Source organism: Vulpes vulpes, chromosome 9 (genome assembly GCF_048418805.1).
Source record: "Vulpes vulpes isolate BD-2025 chromosome 9, VulVul3, whole genome shotgun sequence".
In the NCBI taxonomy this organism is placed as follows: Eukaryota; Metazoa; Chordata; class Mammalia; order Carnivora; family Canidae; genus Vulpes; species Vulpes vulpes.
The window spans coordinates 20,397,495-20,417,308 of NC_132788.1; the positions used below are offsets into that span (position 1 = coordinate 20,397,495).

Below are 19,814 nucleotides of genomic sequence, written 5' to 3' on the forward strand. Positions count from 1 at the left end.
AGGCAGAGACACAGGCAGAGGGAGAAGCAGGCCCCATGTAGGGAGCCCGATTCGGACTCGATCCCGGGCCTCCAGGATCACACCCTGGACTGAAGGCAGGTGCTAAACCGCTGAACCCCCCAGGGATCCCCCATTGATGCATCTTTCTTTTTTTTTTTTAATATATTTTTAAATTTATTCATTCATGAGAGATACACAGAGAGAGGGGCAGAGACACAGGCAGAGGGAGAAGCAGGCTCCCTCCCTGCGGGGACCCCGACGTGGGGCTCGATCTCAGAACTCCGGAATCACGACCTGAGCCAAAGGCGGATGCTCAACCACTGAGCCATCCAGGTGTCCCCGGTGCATCTTTCTATGAAGTACATACACATCCCCTCTTGGCCCACGACTGGGGTTCCCGTTTTCTCCCCCTTATACCTCTCCACGCCGGCTGAAGCTGCTTTCAACACAAATCTAATAATAACAGCAGCAAATTCTTATCACGGACCCTAAGTCATTTAATCTTTGAAACCATCCTACGAGGTAGGATGGAGCATTCGGCAGCCGGGCGGCCGCTTCCAGCAGGACGGACCGGGGCCACTTTCTCGGCCACGTTCTGCTGCTAGCAAACTCGGTTTTCCGTCCAGAAAACACTGCACCGCTCTCAGTGGCCAAGGACTGTCGCCTCAGTTCCCGGGGCCCGGGAGAAAGTATTTCATTCACCCAGACGGAGCCGGCCCAGCTGCGTCCTTCTCGGGGCCGCGAACTTGCCCCCCGGGCCGAGCCGCCGAGCGTGCACCCTTCGTCCTTTGCTGCACGGGCCACGGGGTCACTAGTTTAAGGAGGAGCAGGCGGGCTTGGAGACGCAGCGTCGCACGAACCCCCGGAGCTGCAGCTGCGCGGCTGGAGCCCGCCCCGGAGTCCGCAGAGGCCACCGCGAGGCTCCCGAGCACCCCGCGCGGCAGAGGGCGCGGCGTAGAAGCCCCGCGGGCCCGGAGGAAGGGGCGGGGCCTGGAGCCCGGCCGGCCGCTCCCCGCCCCTCCCCCTCTGGTCTCCGCCCCGCCCCGCCCCGCCTCGCCCCGCCCCTCCGGCCCGGCCGCCCCGCCCCCGGTGACGTCACTGGCCAGGCCAGCCGGCGCCATTTTGAAAGTGGAGTCGCCTACCCCTGCCGCTGCCGCCGCCGCCGCTGTCGTAGCTGCCGCCGCCGCTGCCGGAGAAAGAGCGAGAGCGGGGAAGCCCCAGAGTGAAATCCACCATCCTGCTGGCTCGTCTGCCCGCCCCTCCTTCCTTCTCCCCCGACCCCCGCCCTCTCCCCCCACAGGTGCCATCCGCCGCCATCCGCCCTCTCTACCCCCCCATCCCCAGGTGAGGGGGGTGAGTTCAGGAAGCGGAGACCCCGAGGAACCCAGCAGGGTCACCATTTGCAGCGCAACATGGCAGGTAAAGGAGAAATCACCCTCGTCCACTGACAAGGCACCGCTTCCTTCCTTCTCCCTCCATCACCCCCTAGCGACCGCCGGCGCCTCCCGTAGAGCCACGGGGCGCCCCTCGGGTCTCCGGGAATTGGTCCAGCGGGGTGGGGTGGGGGTGGGGAGGGCTGTGGGGGGGCGGGGGGTCGCCGGGATAGCGGAAGGGCTCGGGAGCGAGGGCTGGAGGCTTGGAGGCTTGGCACGGGTGGGGGTGGGGTGTGTGCCGGCGAGCCGGGGGTGAGGCGTGGGTGGGGCGGGGTGGGGGCGAGTGCCGAGTCGGCCCTGCGGCTCTGGGGCCCGCTCCGCTCGCTCCCCCCTCCTCCGGCCAGCCCCCCGCCGCTCCCCGGGGCTTATTTTAGGCGCTCTTCCTTCATTTAATTCCTATTTTTTTCCTCCCCTGCTGCAAGCCTTCTGGGTGTTTATATTAATGTATTTTTGCCCTGAGAAGAGTGCTTTACAAGTTAAAATACAATGGGGACCTATGTGTATTCCCCCCCTCCCCTCCCCTCCCCTGCCCCCTTGCAACTGTGGGTAGGTACGTCTATTTTTGAGACCATGAACCTAAATTTTTTTTTTTTTTTTTTTTTTTTTTTTTTTTGGTCTCGAACTAGTTCCCTTTCGTTTCTCACCCTTCGTGTCCAGAGAGTGCAGGGCCCCCTCATACCCCCCAAGTTGCATGAAAAATGTAATTTAAACTTTGCGTTTTCGTGTGTGTGTTAGTTTTTTTTTTTTTTTTTTTTTGCGCAGATGTCCTTTTCCCAAAAGGGTTTCGTAGAGTTAGTTAAAATAGTTGTGGAGTTCAGTGTTATAAATAGCCAAGAGGAGAGAGAGATGTAGGTAAAAGCCTGGTGCGGTGCGGGGCGGGGGTTGGGGGGGTGGGTGGGAAAGGATGCATACAGACAGAAAAACCAGCTTGGAATATTTAGCAAGGAAGGAAGGTGAAGGAAGAGGAAGGTGATGGCTTTGAGGATGATTTTTTTTTTTTTTTTTAAATACGTTTTGATGTCGCTGAACGTCTTCGTTCTTTTAGGAGAACCAATTCTAGAGCTTGATTCAGTCGTTCCCCCCCCTCTCTCCCCCAATAGAACCAGGACATTTCCTCCCTCCCCAGTGCTTGGGAGCGAAATAGAAACATTCAGGGACTAAATCAATTTTCCATGCTTCTCCCAAGATTTAGATAAGAACCTTTAAATGATAAGACCTTTAAGAAAAAGTTGAGGTGTGTTGGGTTGGACTTAACGTCTTGCTGTAAATAAGTTGGCTCTTTGGCCTTGTTGAATGATTAAATGAAGTTAAAATTGTTTTTGCACAAGATGACGACCAACTAGTGAAATTGTTTGCAAGGTCCTTTGGATTCTGAGGGATAAGGTGAAGGGAGGCAGAGCAAGCTTCCTCTGACAGTCTCTACACCCGCATTTTTTTTTTTTTTTTTTTTCTCGTTTTCTTTTCCTGTCTGGAGCCAGTGATTTGCTGGTAATGAAATGCAAAGAAATGGGTGGTGAGTGTTGTGTTTGCTGTGTGTGCGCTTTGGTGATTGGGTTCATATGAATCATTACTCCTCACCCAGGCAGTAATGTTCCTGAAGTTTTCTCTTCGCTCCATGTTTTATGGTAGTTTAACCTTATTAACCCTTCTGCAGGTTTTTGTAAACTTAAAGGAAAACTGTCTTAACTTTTGGTATTTACTTTTCTCTGGTAGGTCTTGAGTGACTGTCAGGCTTTTGCTGTATTTGAGGGAAGGGCAAGTGGAAGTTTTGAACACATGCACAATGTTAATGGTAGCACATGGCCTTTAAATATTTCATACCTGGAATCTCTCTCCCCCCCCCCCCCCCTTTTTTTTTAATGCAGTACCAACTATTGGAGACTAACCTTCCAAATTAGTGCTCTGGGCTGGTTGTGGTTGTATGTGTGGGCAGTAGTAGGCTATTAGTATCATGCCAACCATGGATACCATCTCTGTGTTTACGAGAGTAAACATGAACAGAACTCAGTTTTAATTGGTATGTTTTCTTTTTCCAGGAGCTGGAGGAGGGAATGATATTCAGTGGTGTTTTTCTCAGGTGAAAGGAGCAGTAGATGATGATGTAGCAGAAGGTAAGAAAGCATTGAATAATGCAAAATTTGAGTATGGAATCTTCAGAATCTTGATTATTGAAGGATTTCTTTGTAGCTAGTTTACGAATATACTGCGTTTATTGTCTCACCAATGGAGGAACAGTTTTAAAAGTCACCTTTCTGGAAGACATTCAGTCTTCTATTTTTAATACCTTGTATTAATAATACCCTTATTATTAATACCTTGTATCATTTTTTTATCTCTATTAAGTGAAAGGAGCACTAGATGATGATGTATATAAAACTTGTCACAAGAAAAATCTAAGGTTCATATGGTAAAGGTTTCTTGACTGTAAATTTCCTGTACAGATAAGTGGTGATGCATTTTCATGTTCGTACGTCAGTTTTAGATAATCGTGTTAAAATAGGCGTCATCAGTGTTTAGCTCAGAAACATTTTTGAATGACTGTCATTCATTTTTGGGTAAGATTTTTAGTGTTTAACTGGCATACTTTCAAAGTGTGGTGTTGACATTCTGTGAAGAAATGCTGGCTCAAATGATACATTTTATTGTCGTGTAAGGACTAATTTAGATGGATAAGGAAGCAACAATGCTGTAGACATATAGCATGGCTTCTGGGGAGCTTATTCTTGTGCAGTTAGAAGCTGGGTTTGATCAGTTGAAGTACTTAAGTCTTAATTCTTTGCCAAATTTGTTTTATTAGTGTATTTCAAAAACTTAAAAAGTTTTGAAACGTTACAGATTTGCACTTAATTTGAGATGGTCTTAGGTGGTGGAGGCATTATTTCCCATAAAGTAGTTGTGTCATTTCATTGTTCAGAAATATTTATAAAGTTTGGATTTTAATGGCATTCTGTCTTGAATTACAGTAGGAATTTCCCAACAAAACTAAAATGAATTAAAATGTCCTTTTAATTTAAAAAAATTTGTCTAGTGAAAGTTTACAAATCTTCTCTCTTTAGGTTGTATTGTCCTCCTTTTAAGATACTATTTCTGACCTACTGTCTGCAGTACTGTTTGTTTTGAGGATTTCTTCAGGTGATGGTAGGATGATGGCTTGTGTTGAGCCAGTCAGATGCTTGGATTTGCCTGTGTCCCTGTCATTCTCAGTGAAGTGTCTGATCAGCTTGATGTGTCCTTTTTGGAGCCAGTTGGCATACATTGTGCTTGTGATACTTTACAGAGCAGTATCACATTTCTTTTCTATTGAATCCTCATCTTTTTCAGATGAGAAATCAGAAGCCTTAGTTAAGAGACTCACTGATGGTCACACAAATAGTGCAAATCAAGGTTTTCTGGTGAAGCTTGTGGTGGTTGACTTGTTGAGAGAAATCCTTTAAGTTCAAAAGAGGACTCGTGTTACTCATTTTATAATTCCATTACCTGTTGAATATTAGGCACTCAGATATTGGATCATTTATTCTGTGCTGTTGTATAATACTCGTTATGAGAATGCTATATACTTGGAAACTATTCCTGGGTTAATTTCCATTTATTTTTTTATATCAAAGATCTGTTGAGTTTCCTAAATATTGAGCACTGGGGCTGCCAGGTATCTGGGACATAAACCCTGCCCTGAAGGAGCTCATGGTTTACTTGCTAAACTAAGTAGGCAGAGAGACCACATAGATTTTATTTAATTAGAAGAAATTGATGGTTTTAAACTTACCTAACTGAATTAAATGATAGTTTGTGATATGTATGATGGATCAGTTGTAGTTTTCTTCTGCTGATACTTATAGCTACATTTTGCTCCTGATTGATGAAATACTTTTTATTTTTTTTTAATGTTGTTAAATAACACTTTAACATATAGTGCATTCCTAGTGTCTTAACATGCTGAGGTTTGGTATGTATATTTTAGTAAAAACATGACTTAACTCTAGTACTTCTGTTTGTGCTGCTGTAGTATTAAACACCTAATTTTCAAATTTTACTTCTAATTTTTTTTTTTGCATACTGTAGTTTTGCGTGTCATAGTCTATTATGTTTGTTACTAAGGGAAGATTTGCTTTTCTTAAATAGGATGAATATGTTTCCCCTCTTGTTTTAGACTGTAAACTCTAAACAGGTTACATCTAGCTAAATCTTCAGTTTAGCTTGCCTGTTTTCTGTTGATGATGCATTGCAGCTTCTTTCCCATCAAAGGCTCCAAATTGTCTTTCCCCTCCTACATGCAGTAGCTGTCACAGCATACCATTTTTACTTCTGTAATGCTTTAGTCTTCTTTCCATACCCACTGTCACCTTAGTTCAGGTTCTTAGTATTTTTCATCCAGGTTGCAGTAACTTCCTAAGTGATTTCCTGCTTCTTGTCCTCTGTTCTGCTTCTAAGTTAATCTTAAATGCTATCCCATTTTTATGTTCCTCAGAAATCTTCAGTGGTCACTGCTTCCCCAGGATTATAAATTACATTCAAGTATTTCAGCCTAGAATATGAGATGTTTCACCAGTATGACCCCTGTTTCTAAGTTCATCTGCTAAGAGGGTTTATGATCCAGCTAAATGGATGCTGTTCTTCAAATCCTGTACAGTCTTACTTTTGGGTCTTTGCTGTTTCCACCTTGGAATGCCTTACATACACTCCTCCCACAGTTTATTGCTTTTATCAGAATTCTTCAAGTCACATCTGTAACTCTTCTATTTATCTTCCTTTTTTGGAAGTATTTTAGAAATCTTTCTTCATAGCGCTTTGTATTTATAACTTATCCTAAACCTTTGCTGTTACACTGTGCAGGACTAATGCATCTTTGTGCTCTATGCAGAACATCCTGTACAAGCTGCTATGCTTAGAACAATGCCTGGTGCATAGTAGGTGTTGAGTATTTGTTGAATGAAGGAATGTGTTAATATTATGAGGCTTTGAAGGGGGAAAGAGATACGTTGAAAAGAGGATTGTGATATGCTTCTGAAAATCATGGATGTATCCACTTGGCAGGCTTTATAACCGGATTGATGTTATACAGCTGTGTAATGGGAAGAAGTTTTTATCTTGGTGACAAACGAGTGGTTTCTGTTGTTGTTCGTTTACTCTAATCTTGTTAATTCTCAGAGTTGTTTTAGGAAAGAAACAGTCCAATGTTATTACTCCTGGTAAGTTAAATTGTGTGGAAAAAAAAAAAAAGTTAAATTGTGTGAGAGATAATGGGCTCTTTGGGGGACTGAATTTAGAAAGAAGTCTTTACTGGACTTAATTAAGGCTCAATTTGTCATTAAGTATATTGCAAAATTAAGAATTTTGATGTTTTACCAAATACTCTGATCTTTGGCCAATGTAGGCTCTTACTGGGATACTTATTCTATGCACACATCTCTTTAGGCACTTGAAGTGGTTTATCTTTGGTATAGCCACTTGTCTAGAAGGGGAGGTACTAAAATCTCTATCACTCAGTCTCATGTCCTGCAGTTTTCCTTTTAATCTTTGTGGTAGTGGTAATAAGATTTTATTATATTCTGTAATTGAAAATTTTCCTTTATTGACAACTTGCTCTCATGAGACAGTGCGTAGTTACAGACACTGGTGCTAGGCCACATAGTTTGAATCCTACTCAGCCCTCTGCTAGCTTTGTAATCTTGGGCAAATTAACTCACCTTTGTGCCGTTTTCCTCTCTAAAATGAAGATCACAATAAAATCTTATGGTGGTGTTTTTGTGATTTTTAAATGAGTTAATATGCATAAAGCAGAAGCCTGACACATAGTAAGGGTGTTACAAGGATTTAGCTGTTATTTTTTTGAACACTTATGGCAAATAAGAGTTGGAGAAGGAGAAAACTGGGCAATTGTTTTTAAAGGCTACTAAGGGTTTCTTCTCAAAGTGGGGATGGTATGTATATTTTACACATATTCTTTAATTCCAATGACACATAGTTCAGAAAACATTCCAAACTAAACCATAGCCTTAGAGACACATACTAAACTGGTAGGTAAAACTCTGAAGAAAAGCTACAAAATAATTGCTATAAAAGCCAGTATGTGGTGGTTACCTTTAAGTGATGGAAGGGAGTTCTTGGAAGGGAATCTGGGGGCCTCATGGAGATGGTATCCTGACTGGGTGACAGTTGTACTGATTAACTGATTATCCTGGACATTTTTCTTTTCTTTTCTTTTTTTTTTTTTTTTTTTAATTTTTTATTTATTTATGATAGTCACAGAGAGAGAGAGAGAGGCAGAGACACAGGCGGAGGGAGAAGCAGGCTCCATGCACCGGGAGCCTGATATGGGATTCGATCCCGGGTCTCCAGGATCGCGCCCTGGGCCAAAGGCAGGCGCCAAACCACTGCGCCACCCAGGGATCCCTCTTTTCTTTTCTTTTCTTTTCTTTTCTTTTCTTTTCTTTTCTTTTCTTTTCTTTTCTTTTCTTTTCTTTTTTTCTTTTCTTTTCTTAATATTTAATTTATTCATGAGCGACAGAGAGAGGCAGAGACATAGAGGGATAAGCAGGCTCACTGTGGGAAGCCTGATGCAGGACTCGATCACAGGACCCTGGGATCACGACCGGAGCCAAAGGCAGATGTTCAACAACTGAGCCACGCAGGCACCCCCTGGATATTTTTCTTTTGATTTTTGATTTTCTGTATTTGTTTGATTTCACCCCAAAAGAGTGTGCGTGTGTTTAAATCAATACTGTATTAAAAAAGGGTTTAGAGTGAAAACTGGCAATCCCTACCTTCATCTACTCCCTAATCCTCCCTCATCCTTCTAAAGGCGATTATATTGGACTCTTTCAGCTGTATTCCCTGGTGCTTATTTTTTTGTGAGTGAAATGATACTAATATTTCTCATCCATTTTAGACATAACCAGGTGACTTTCCTCTCTAGTAGATGAAGCTTAAGCTGTTCCCCTTATCAACCCCATGCCCCAATGTTTTAACATATAGTATGGTTAAATTAGAAGTTGGTGCTTACATTGTTAGGAGCATGCACATGTTCACTGCTGAACCAAGACTACTCTACATTGTTCCTCGCGTACCAGTTCATTTGTCCTAAAGCTAATCATTGCCCATTTTTAATTTGCCTAGTTTTTTTTTTGTATTTGCATTTTGTATTTTTATTTTTTTATATTTGTGTTTTTGTCTTTTTTAAGATTTTACTTATTTATTATTCATGAGAGAGAGAGAGAGAGAGAGGCAGAGACACAGGCAGAGGGAGAAGCAGGCTCCATGCATGGAGCCCGACATGGGACTCGACTCAGTCCCTGGTCTCCAGGATCAGGCCCTGGGCTGAAGGCAGCGCTAAACCGCTGAGCCACCTGGGCTGCCCTATATTTGCGGTTTTTAAAAAACACTTTGTTATGGGAGATTTTGAACATTACCAAAAATGTGTGGAATAATGCATTGAATCTCCATCACCCAGCATCATCAACCCATGGCCGTTGCTGGCCCTTTTATACATCACTTGATCCCTTTTCAGCCCTTTGTATTTAGTAGTAGAAACATTACTGATTTTGTTTTTAAAATCAGGATTCAACAAACTAGAAAACCAAGGTCATCAGTTTAAAGTGTTTAAAGTGAAACAAAAATAATTTTTCCTAATGATTTTTTTTTTGCAGTACCAATACTTAGTAATCTATTATTTGCTTAAGTTTTAGTTATGGAAATATTAAAAATTCAAATACATGTGGATAATCTGAAGTGTGTAATTTTTGGTTAAACATATGGAACAATTGTTATCATTCAAGATGGTTAATTAATGTAAATTTTCAATATTGTTGACTATTAAGTAATTTAAGTTTATAATTTAATGCAAGTATGTATTTCCTTATCTCCATTATTTAACCTTAATTTTTTTATAGGAAGTTATTTTAGGATATGGTTTTATTACATAAAACCTTGTTTTTACGAAACTTGGATCCATATGTATTGCATCTTTCAATGCTTTGATCTTGTTTATTTTTGGTAGTATTTAGACCAATGGACTGACTTTCTTTGGGGGGGGGTGGAGTTCAGTAGTAGAGTCTAAGTAGTCCCCGAATAAAGACCTAATAAATAAAATTGTGAAAAACAGTTTTTGGAATATCACATTAAATTTAATGGTTTTAAATGTCTAATGCTACAATATAAAAAGAATTTAATATCATCTGTGTTCTGTGTTTCTTAGAGTGGTATGCATATTAGATTTAGGCACTAAGGCTGATCAGTAGGAAAAAATTGTAGAACCCTGTTTTTTGCAGATTTCAAAATACAACAAAACCTAATGACCCATGGTAGAGGCCTCATTTAACATTCTTGTATCACACATGACACTCCTCCTTGCTCTTAACACTGGTATTACTGATAGAAGTTTCATACTCATGTGATACAATCACTTAGTGTAAAGTTGCCCATTAAATAATGTGAGTGACTCTCTAGTATTAGGCAATATCCTTTTTTCTTTTAAAATATTACATCAGTATATGCCTGGTTTAGTTGAATTGCAGAAAGAAAACTAAGCTATATTTTTAAGTTTCTTATGTCATTAAATGGGAAAATTGAATAGTTGGACATGGATATTTGAGCTAATCTCAACTATGATCTCTTTTCCCCTGAAGTGATAATGGAAATTATAATTGAGCAATCAAGGATCCACAAGTTGCTTTCTTAGTAGAAGTAAACAGAAAGTCTTGGTAATTTCTAAATTATTACTTTTTTTTTTTAAATAAATAATTGAATCCGATTATTACCACTGTATAGTCAGTATGAGGAAGAGATGGCCTGGTCATCTTAAGTAGTCATAGCAGCCAGAGTTTATTGAGTGTTTAACTATGTGCCAGGTACTTTTTATACGTTAGGTGCTTTTTAACATTTCATTAAACTTCATAAAACCTCTGTGAAGTAAGTAGATGCTGCTTTTCCATATTACAGACTTGGAAGTTTAATTTATTAACTGTGTGTCTTTGAGCGGGTGTTGGAACCTAGGATTCATACTTCAAATTTAATTTTCCTTTTAATCTCCCTAATGTAATTTTACTTATTTCAAAACTTGCTACTTTTTTTGGTTAATGTGAAGGTGTTTGAGGTTGTTGGAATGTGACTTGTTTATAACAGAGTTACTTATAATGCCCAGTGGATTGCAGTTGTTTTGAAGTAATTCAATTTGGAGATTTTCTGGATTTTTCTAACAGATTTTTTAAGCTAGGATGTGCTGTAAGTGGGCTGTACAGGCTTTATAAACCTTCTGAGGTTGTATGTAAAGTTGTATTGTGTATACTTGTACATAAGTCAGCGAGAGTCCATAACTATTATCGAAATAGCTATTTTAGAGTGTGGTCTGGTGACTCCTCAACTCATTCAAAAGGTGTATGAAGTCAAAACTATTTGTATATTAATATGATATTTGCCTTTTTGACAATGTTGATATTTGCAGCACTGATACAAAAGCAATGTGGGAAAAAAACAAAACAAAACAAAACAAAAGCAATGTGGGTAAAGCTGCTGGTGTCTTAGTGTGAATCAAGGCTTTGGCACCAAATGGTCCCAGTAGTCATGGTAATCTATACCATGTACCAGCAGTTTAATAATGCCAGTTTTACATATGAATGTTTTTGGTGAAGCAGTAAAAACTAATTTTATTAAATCTTGACTCTTTGAGTACATGTGTGTTACACATTCTGTGTGACAAAATGAGGTACACCAAAGCACTCTGCTACAGATCAGAATACGTGTTGCTTAGAGGAAAAGCATTCGTGCGCTTATTTGGGTATTAAGCTGAACTAGCTATCTGCTCCTTTCATGGAACATTATTTTTGTTAGAAAGAACTACTAATAAGGGATGGTTATTCAGATTTGGATATTTAGCAGACATCTTCTCAAATGAACAGTGAATTTGTTGCTTCAATGGACACAGTCTTTGTTGCCCATGATGAAATTTGAGCTTTCAAGCAAAAGTGAGAATTTTGGAAAACATGTTTCGATCATCTTGAGTTGGATAACTTCCCAATACTTAAAGATTTTTCAGATGAGATCAGTAGTGTTAATGACTGTAATTTTTGATGAAATGTAATGAAATGTATCAACGTTTGGAAGCTCTGAATATCTGGATGACAAAAAAAAAATGAATATCTGGATGACTCTGAATCGGTGTTTCACAACTATCCAATGCCTGTGATGGTAAAAAAAAATGCATAAGTAAAAGTGCAAGGTACAGCAATGGATATTAATGTAACAGACAAAGGTTTCAGATTCCACAAACTTTTAAGAAACTACCACTTGTCCAGTTTGGGTATAGTATCAAAGGAATATCCATACTGCCTAAAAAGCCTATTAAAATACTCCTACCTTTTCAATCACATACCTGAATGAAGGTGGATTTTCTTTGTATATTTAACCAATGCAGTGCAGTGGAGTGTGTTGAGTGTAGTAGTCAAAATCTAGGTGTCTTTCATTTAAGCCACACATTAGATTTGCAGCAATGTAAAACAGTGCCATTCTTGCTAATTTTTTGCTGAGGGTAAAGTCATTCATCTTTTTTTGTTAATGTGTAGGGTTTATCATTAATATTTTTAAATTGATAAGTATTTTAAAATTCGTAAGGCCTTTGGGGTCCTCGGATTTTAAGTGTAAAGAAATCAGTGCCGCCTAGAAATAGCTGACAGCCATTGGTTTAGTCTGGTCATAGGTTTCACTGTATTAATGCTTTAAAAAAGTCTCACAGACCACAAGATAAGTGATCAGAGCAGTATGCTGCTTTTGTGCATGAATATCTGAAGTGATATTTCCTGTGACTTGATATTGTTGTTTCAGCCTATTCCCTCACTTTAGATACCAAATTAGATGTACCTTAAGCTCTTTCATCTGGTGATTTTGGTGAAGGAAGGATACTTTTAGGATTTTAAAATACCTATTTTTAAACTTAACCTCCCTTGCAGAGATTACATACTATATTTGTCAAAATACTTTGGATCTAAAAGGTTTTTTTTTAGGGCATTTCCCACTATCTGCTCAGTCCAGTTAACATTAACACTTATGTAGGATTACTGAGTTCCTCAGAGCCTGGTGTGCTGCCATTTCTGGTTGCTGCCTGGTTATTTGAAATGAGTTGGTGACCTTGGAATTGTGTTTTATTTTGAGCCCAACATGTAGCACTTTGATGTGTTTTTTTTTTTTTTCTTGTAAGAAAGGCATAAAATTGGCATTGTAATTTTCTATTTCCCAACTCTATTAATTACTATAGGGAGGAAAGGGAAAGAGGACAGTGTTTTCTTTAAGTTTGTTTATTTTTTAGTAATCTCTACACTCTGTGGGGCTCAAACTCACAGCCCTGAGATCAGGAGTCGCGTGCTCTTCTGACTGAGCCAGCAGTCACCCCAAAATTTTACTTTAAAGTACAGCATAGGGGATCCCTGGGTGGCTCAGCGGTTTAGCGCCTGCCTTTGGCCCAGGGCGCGATCCTGGAGTCCCGGGATCGAGTCCCACGTCGGGTCCCGGCATAGAGCCTGCTTCTCCCTCCTCCTGTGCACTCTGCCCCTCTCTCTCTCTCTCTCTCTCTCTCTCTCTCTCTCTCTCTCTCTCATAAATAAATAAATAAAAATACAGCATAATTCTTAAAACAGTTGAATTTCCCATTCTAGGAACGCAGTATCAGCCTTTTATTGCTTAATATTTTCAGTATTTTTTTGGCTCTTTTTCTACCCTTTAGAGAATGCTTGTCAAAGTACTGTATGCCTTTTAAAACTAGCTACACCAGTTTCCCATATGCGTTTAAATGTTAGGTTTGTTAAAAAAGAAACAACTAATTATTTTTAACGTATTTAGTTAATCTTCGTAGTTAATTAAAATGTCACCCAGGTCTTTGCTTGAGTCATATGTGGAATCCTTGGCAAATCATGATGGAATGCTTTTCTAGAAGCCACTATACAAAAGAGGTTATGCTTTTGTAATTTTTTGTTTCTTTTCGTTGATTTCCTTTTTGAATGTTTCAATATCAATTGGGATTTTCTCTTCTGGAACCTTTGAATTATTTCTTTTATCCAGTTCAAGGAGGTTCATGGACCAGTGACCCTATTTAAAAACCTCTGCTTTAACCTAAAGTTTTGCCTGTGGTTATATGCCTGCTGAAATTTGGAAGAGTTGAGGATATTTTATATGGAAATAATAGCTTTTGGACTGTATTCCAAAAGCTATTACTTTAGTACTTAATGTTCCTGCTATGATATTAGAGGGATGAATCTTTTCTAAGATACTGGACTTGACAGCTTTAGTATATTCTCATCTTTTTTTTTTTTTAAATTTTTTTTTTAATTTTTATTTATTTATGATAGTCACAGAGAGAGAGAGAGAGGCAGAGATACAGGCAGAGGGAGAAGCAGGCTCCATGCACCGGGAGCCTGACGTGGGATTCGATCCCGGGTCTCCAGGATCGCGCCCTGGGCCAAAGGCAGGCGCCAAACCGCTGCGCCACCCAGGGATCCCCCCCCCTTTTTTTTTTTTTTTTTAATTAAAAATTTCTGTCTCTTTAACCACAGGTAAAATCATTAGAGGAATATACTGGGTTTTGAATCAGTTTTTTGTTTTATACTTAATTCAGAAGAAATCTAAACTTCTTCGGTAGCCCATATTAAGAGAGAAACCAAAGTATAGATAAAAGAAATTGATGAGAAAATTTTCTAAGTTTTCTAAAGATCTGGGAAAATGTTAACTTTTAGAACCTGGCACTGTAGGTAGGGTGTCAAGTCTCTTTTGTGTGAAAATGGAGATAGAACCTTCTTGGTGTTACCTGTATTTTTTCCAGCTTACCACAAGAGTCCTATGGGTCTGCAATAGATGTGTTTTTAAGGTAGCATAAGAGGAATCTTGAATACATTCTTGTTGGCATATAGATGGGGAAGGTTGTAGGCAGTAAATAATTCTTGTCAAATTCTTTAGGGATGCAGCATGCAAAAATGGTTATGGGACCTGGTAGTTGAGAAGGGATTGCTCCTACTCTTTTTTCCCCCTTGACATAAAAGGAGAAATGATTTTTTTCTGGTGGCAGAACCAATTCTTTAAGCAAAATGCTTCTTAGCTTATAAAATAAAAAAAATTATTTTAAAACATTTTTAATTGTTAAAAACCCATAACAAAGTTTACCATATTAACTGTTTTTAAGTATACACTCGAGCGTTAACTGTATTCACATTGTTGTGAGGCTATCTCTAGACTTTTTTCATATTGCAAAAGTGAAACTGGACCTGTTTAACAGTTCCCCATTCTCTCCTCTGCCCCTGGTATCCACCATTTTGCTTTCTGTTTCTTTGAATTTGACTACTTTAGATACCTCCTACAAATGGAATCATACAGTGTTTGTCTTTTTGTGGGTGGCTTATTCATGTCCTGAGGTTCATCCATGTTGTAGCATTTGATAAGTTTTTCTTCCTTTTTAAGGCTGGATGATACTATGTTGTGTGTACATATCACATTTTGTTTATCCATTCATGCGTTGATAGACATTTAGGTTGCTTCAACTCTTTTTATATATAACTGGGGTTTCTGTGGGAAGGAACAGCAGAAGTGCTTCCTTTAAATGACTGGAGGTGGACAGAGCCCTGGATGGAACATGAAAATACCAGAATAGAAGATGATAATACAGATTGGTACTGCTGTGCTACATATCTGTTTATCCCAGATTAGCAGTTTTCAAGCTAGAACTGGATTACTTTATTTTGTAGGCTATTTCAGGACAGGGTTAAACAAAGTCTAAGTTTTTGGCTAAAGTTTTACCTCATTTGTTTTGTAATTTCTAGTTTAAAAATAGAAAATCCCATGGATTTTGTAAATCACATTTCATTATTGTAAGCCTCTTTATATTAACAGTGAAGACAACCAGTATGTTATTTCATACATGTTTTAATTAAGCAAAATCTTCATCGTGATAAGAATATTTGGTAACTGTATTGTTTTTCTTTGTAATGAAATTGTAGATAAGGAATGATCAAGGTTGTCTTTTTTGACATTATTGTCATTTTGTACCCAAGGACAGGACAGTGAAACTCAAAGTTGTGCAATGTTAACCTAAGATTGTGAGTTATTCTGTCTGCTTTTTAGGCTTCCACGTTGCTTTTCTGTGGTTCAGTTTTTAAAAATACTATTTGACTAAAAATCTAAATCTCTGGTTTTCATAGGGAAAGAGTAGAGAACTAAGGTGACACCTTACTTATCCACAAGTCAGTAAGAATATGTTGAGTGCCCAGTGCTGTGGAGAATGTGAGGCCATAGCTTTATATATCCTTCACTTTAGGTATATTATGAGGGTCAATTTTATTACGGTAAGCCTTTTCCATCACACCTTCTGACTTCTGGTATTAACCTGTCCTCATTACTGGGAGAGTCTTGGCTAATCCTATGTAAAAAATTTACAAGTGATGTTGGAATGTGAGTAATAAATTGTTTTCTCTCTTCCAAGTTGACATGCTTTTTGATATTGAGATGGTGCTGTAGTATAAATACTTGGTTGTTCATGGAGTTAAATGTGAAAGAATCACACGTATCTCAAGTTTTTCTAAGACATGACTGTCTTTCTGTGGTTTTAAATGGTGTGAGTAGAATTTATTAATGAAATTATTGGAGATCTTTCCAGATAAATGTGGTAACCTGTAAGCCTTTTTCTCTCTTCCCTCTATCCTGTGTGTTTTAAGCCTTCATTTGATCAGTTTGGCAGTTCCTTAAAAAGTTAAATATAGATTTAACCATATAATCCAGCAATTCTCTTCTTCAATGTATATACTTAAGAGAACTTTTACATGAATGTTTGTAGCGACATTATTTATAATAGCCAAAAAGTGGAAATAGACCAAATGTCTGTTAATTGATGATGAATAAAGAAAAGGTGGTGGTGTATCTGCACAGTGGAATATTATGCAGCCATAGAAAGCAGTGAAGTGCTGTTACATGCTGCAACATGGATGAACTTGGAAAGCAGTATGCTGAGTTGAAGAAGTTGGTCACAACGGGATGAGCACTGGGTGTTTCTCTGTATGTTGGTAAATTGAACACCAATAAAAATTAATTTAAGAAAAAAAAAGAAGTTGGTCACAGAAGACCACATATTATATGATTCTGTTTATGTGAAATATCCAGAAGAGACAAATCTATCAAAATAAAATAGATCAGTGGTTGGTAGGGCCAGTGGAGGGTGGGTGTGACTGCCAGTGGGTACCTCATTTCTCTAACTATGTGATGAAAATGTTCTGGAATTAGATAGTGATGGTTGCACAATTCTGTGAATGTAGTAAATACTGAATTGTACACTGAATTTGACAAACGAATAATAGTAAATAAACTTTTTAGATTACTTATACTTACAGATTGTCAATCCAAATAGTGCAAGAGGTATAGAGTGAAAGTATGTCTCTCCCTCTTAACCCCATTCTCCCAGGTTCTATGTCCCTAGAGATAACTGTCACAAATTTCTTACATACGGTTTCAGAAGTGTTTCATAGTTGCATGTTTTTAATTTAACAGAGCATGTTTTAGCATTTTATTTGAAAGTGGGGAAATACATTCCAGAGATCCATGATAGGCAAAGTATGTATAGGACTTATCTTAGAGAGGATCTAATGAATTGCCTAAGTAGCTACCATTTTCTTTTAACTGTCCTGTGATTTTTTTTTTTTAATAAGATTCTCAGCTTTTTTTTTTTTTTAAAGATATTTTTATTTATTCATGAAAGACACAGAAAGAGAGAGGCAGAGACATAGGCAGAGGGAGAAGCAAGGCTTCATGCAGGGAGCCCAATGTGGGACTTGATCCTGGAACTTCAGGATCACACCCTGAGCTGAAGGCAGATGCTTAACCGCTGAGCCAGCCAGGTGTTCCTGTCCTGTGATTTCTATAGGTCTGGAAGAGTTGCTGAGAAAGTTGTATGTGTTTGGGATGTGCATCTAGATGTACAATTAGTAGACTCTACAGCTAAGTAAAATTTATGAAATAATGTGTAATAATGAAGTAATAATGTCTAAGGTATCCAGATCTTTAAAAATAATAATTTGGGTCCATTGATACGTGAAGTCTGTCTCTTACTTCCTCATTAAACTAGGCCTTGCATTTTCTCCATTTGAATCTTATTGTGCCTGATGTGATGTTTGAAGTGACTAGGTCTTTTTTTTTCAGGTGATGATGTATAACTAAATTACATATTATAAAGTAGGCTAGATCCTAAAGACCTACTGTGTCTTTTTTTCCCCTTCTCCTTTTGTGTCTTTTTGACTACTCAGTAAATACTTAGCTCCTTTTGTTCAGATGTCCACCATCTCTAATTCTGAACCAGATTGCTTGGGAATTTTGTTAATGTTGTGTAAAATGCCAGAATGTCATGATTTTTGCACTGCCCAGGTTGCTGTTAATACAGTTTCATCAAATTCTTCTGTGGTATTTCTTTAATATTAAGGATTTTTATTATTTAAGGAAAAATAACTCCGTATAGAACGTAAACATATTTTAAAAGTAAGTGCTGTGCGCCTGAGTGGTGAAGTCAGTTAAGTGTTGGACTCTTGATTTTGGCTCAGGTTGTGATCTTGGGATCGTGGGATCAACCCCTATATCGGGTTCAGCTCCGAGTCTGCTGTAAGACTCTTACTCCTTCATCCTGTCCCTCTGCTCATCACCCCTGTGTTTGTGCACACATCCTCTCTCTAAAATTAATAAATCTTTTTAAAAAAGTACTCAAGAAACTTAGGTAACTGCCAAACCAGTGTTTTGCGTGCGTTACCATTTAATCTTCACAGCCAGCCTCTGAGGATAGGTATTATTTATTATTTTCATTTTGTAGATGAGGAAATCAAGAATTAGATAAAGTAACTTGATCAGGGTCACACAGTGGTAAGTGGGGGAGCCAGAGGTTGAGCCTTGGTTCTTCTGACTTTAGAATTACCATAAGTGGGATGCCTGGGTGGCTCAGTGGTTAAATGTCTGCCTTCAGCACAGGGCACGATCCTGGAGACCCGAGATTGAGTCCCGCATCGGGCTCCCTGCATGGAGAGTCTGCTTCTCCCTTTGCCTCTGCCTCTGCCTCTCTCTCTCTCTCCTGTGTGTCTCATGAATAAATAAAATGTTTTTTTTTTTTTTTTTTAAAGATCCAGAAACAAAGGAGGACTACCATAAGTAATCATATATAATCTCAGCATTTTTAGTTAAGATCTATTAACATTTCGACATAGATCTGTTCTTTTTCTGCTGTGAATATGTATTTTAAAAATTAGTGTCACATGTGTAGTTTTTTATAATGCTTTTTCCCCGAATTAACATCTAAGAAGATAAATGGCTCTTCTACTTAATTTGGGCAATAGCTTTTGCTACTGTAAATTTATGATGACATCCTTGTGAGAATCTTACTACTTTAGGGTATATTTCTAGAAGTGGAGTTGCTGGTCAGAAATGTGACCTTTTTTGTGGCTTAAAGAATATTACTAAATTGCCTTAGAAAGTTGGTGTTGATTTTCATGTCAGCAGTGAATAGGAGTTACCCATTTCCTGATCTGTTGACAATGTCTAGCACAATATTACCATTCAGTACAATTTTTTTTTCACTTGTTTGAACATGTTTAAGTATATAGAATCTGTTCATGTCCTTTGATATTCTTTATGGGTGCTTTTCTTATTCATTTGTAATAGCTAAACCCCCCTCTCATCACCATAACTGAACAAAGTTGTATGGAAGCTCAGAAACATAATTTGGGTCTAGAGTAGATGGGAAAGTCTTTCTAAATGAAGTGATTTTGTCCGTTTTTGGCAGGCAGTAGAAGGCAGAGGGTAAGAAAAAAACATCTGGGGTAGCCTCGGTGGCGCAGCGGTTTAGCGCCACCTGCAGCCTGGGGTGCGATCCTGGAGACCCTGGATTGAGTCCCACGTATGGCTTCCTGTATAGAGTCTGCTTCTCCCTCTGCCTGTGTCTCTGCCCCTCTCTCTCTATGAATAAATAAAATCTTTTGTTTTGAATAAATAAAATCTTAAGAAAAGAAAAAGTTTGAGAACTATTAGTTTTCTTATCTGCAAATGGGCATAATTAATAGTACTTACATTGTTATTCAAATAATTGAACGTACTTGAGTACTCAGTTTTGGCATATACTTAGTGCTCAGAAAATTTAGTTGGTGCAGTTATTTAATGCATGATCAACAGATTAACAGTTAACAGAGTGAATGCCTATTCGAGTCCACAAATCAAGATCAACTAGTTTTTTGAGATTTAGGGCAGGTGATAGGCACTTTGAATAAATATATGTTGCATTAATGAATGCACTTTAGCTTTGTTGAGTTAGGAATTTGGGGAATCCAGAGACAGAAGTAGGAAGATTTGGTTCATCAGAATTTGGGTTAGGCTGGGGTCTGGCACTTTGAC

General features: G+C 38.9%; 1 protein-coding gene across 2 annotated transcripts in view; it reads left to right on the top strand.

Annotated features, from left to right (window-relative positions):
- Positions 1 to 1,082: 1,082 nt before the first annotated feature.
- The window catches only part of PPP2R2A (protein phosphatase 2 regulatory subunit Balpha), an 86,852-nt gene continuing 68,120 nt past the window's right edge, over positions 1,083 to 19,814 (top strand). Inside the window, exons 1-2 of one of the 2 annotated variants that reach the window (XM_026007902.2) lie at positions 1,083 to 1,419; positions 3,470 to 3,544. In XM_026007902.2, coding sequence (XP_025863687.1) covers positions 1,413 to 1,419; positions 3,470 to 3,544 — 82 coding nt within the window. In that variant the 5' untranslated portion in view covers positions 1,083 to 1,412. The remainder of the gene's footprint in view (positions 1,420 to 3,469; positions 3,545 to 19,814) is intronic. The other variant, XM_072719508.1, reaches the window with a different exon arrangement.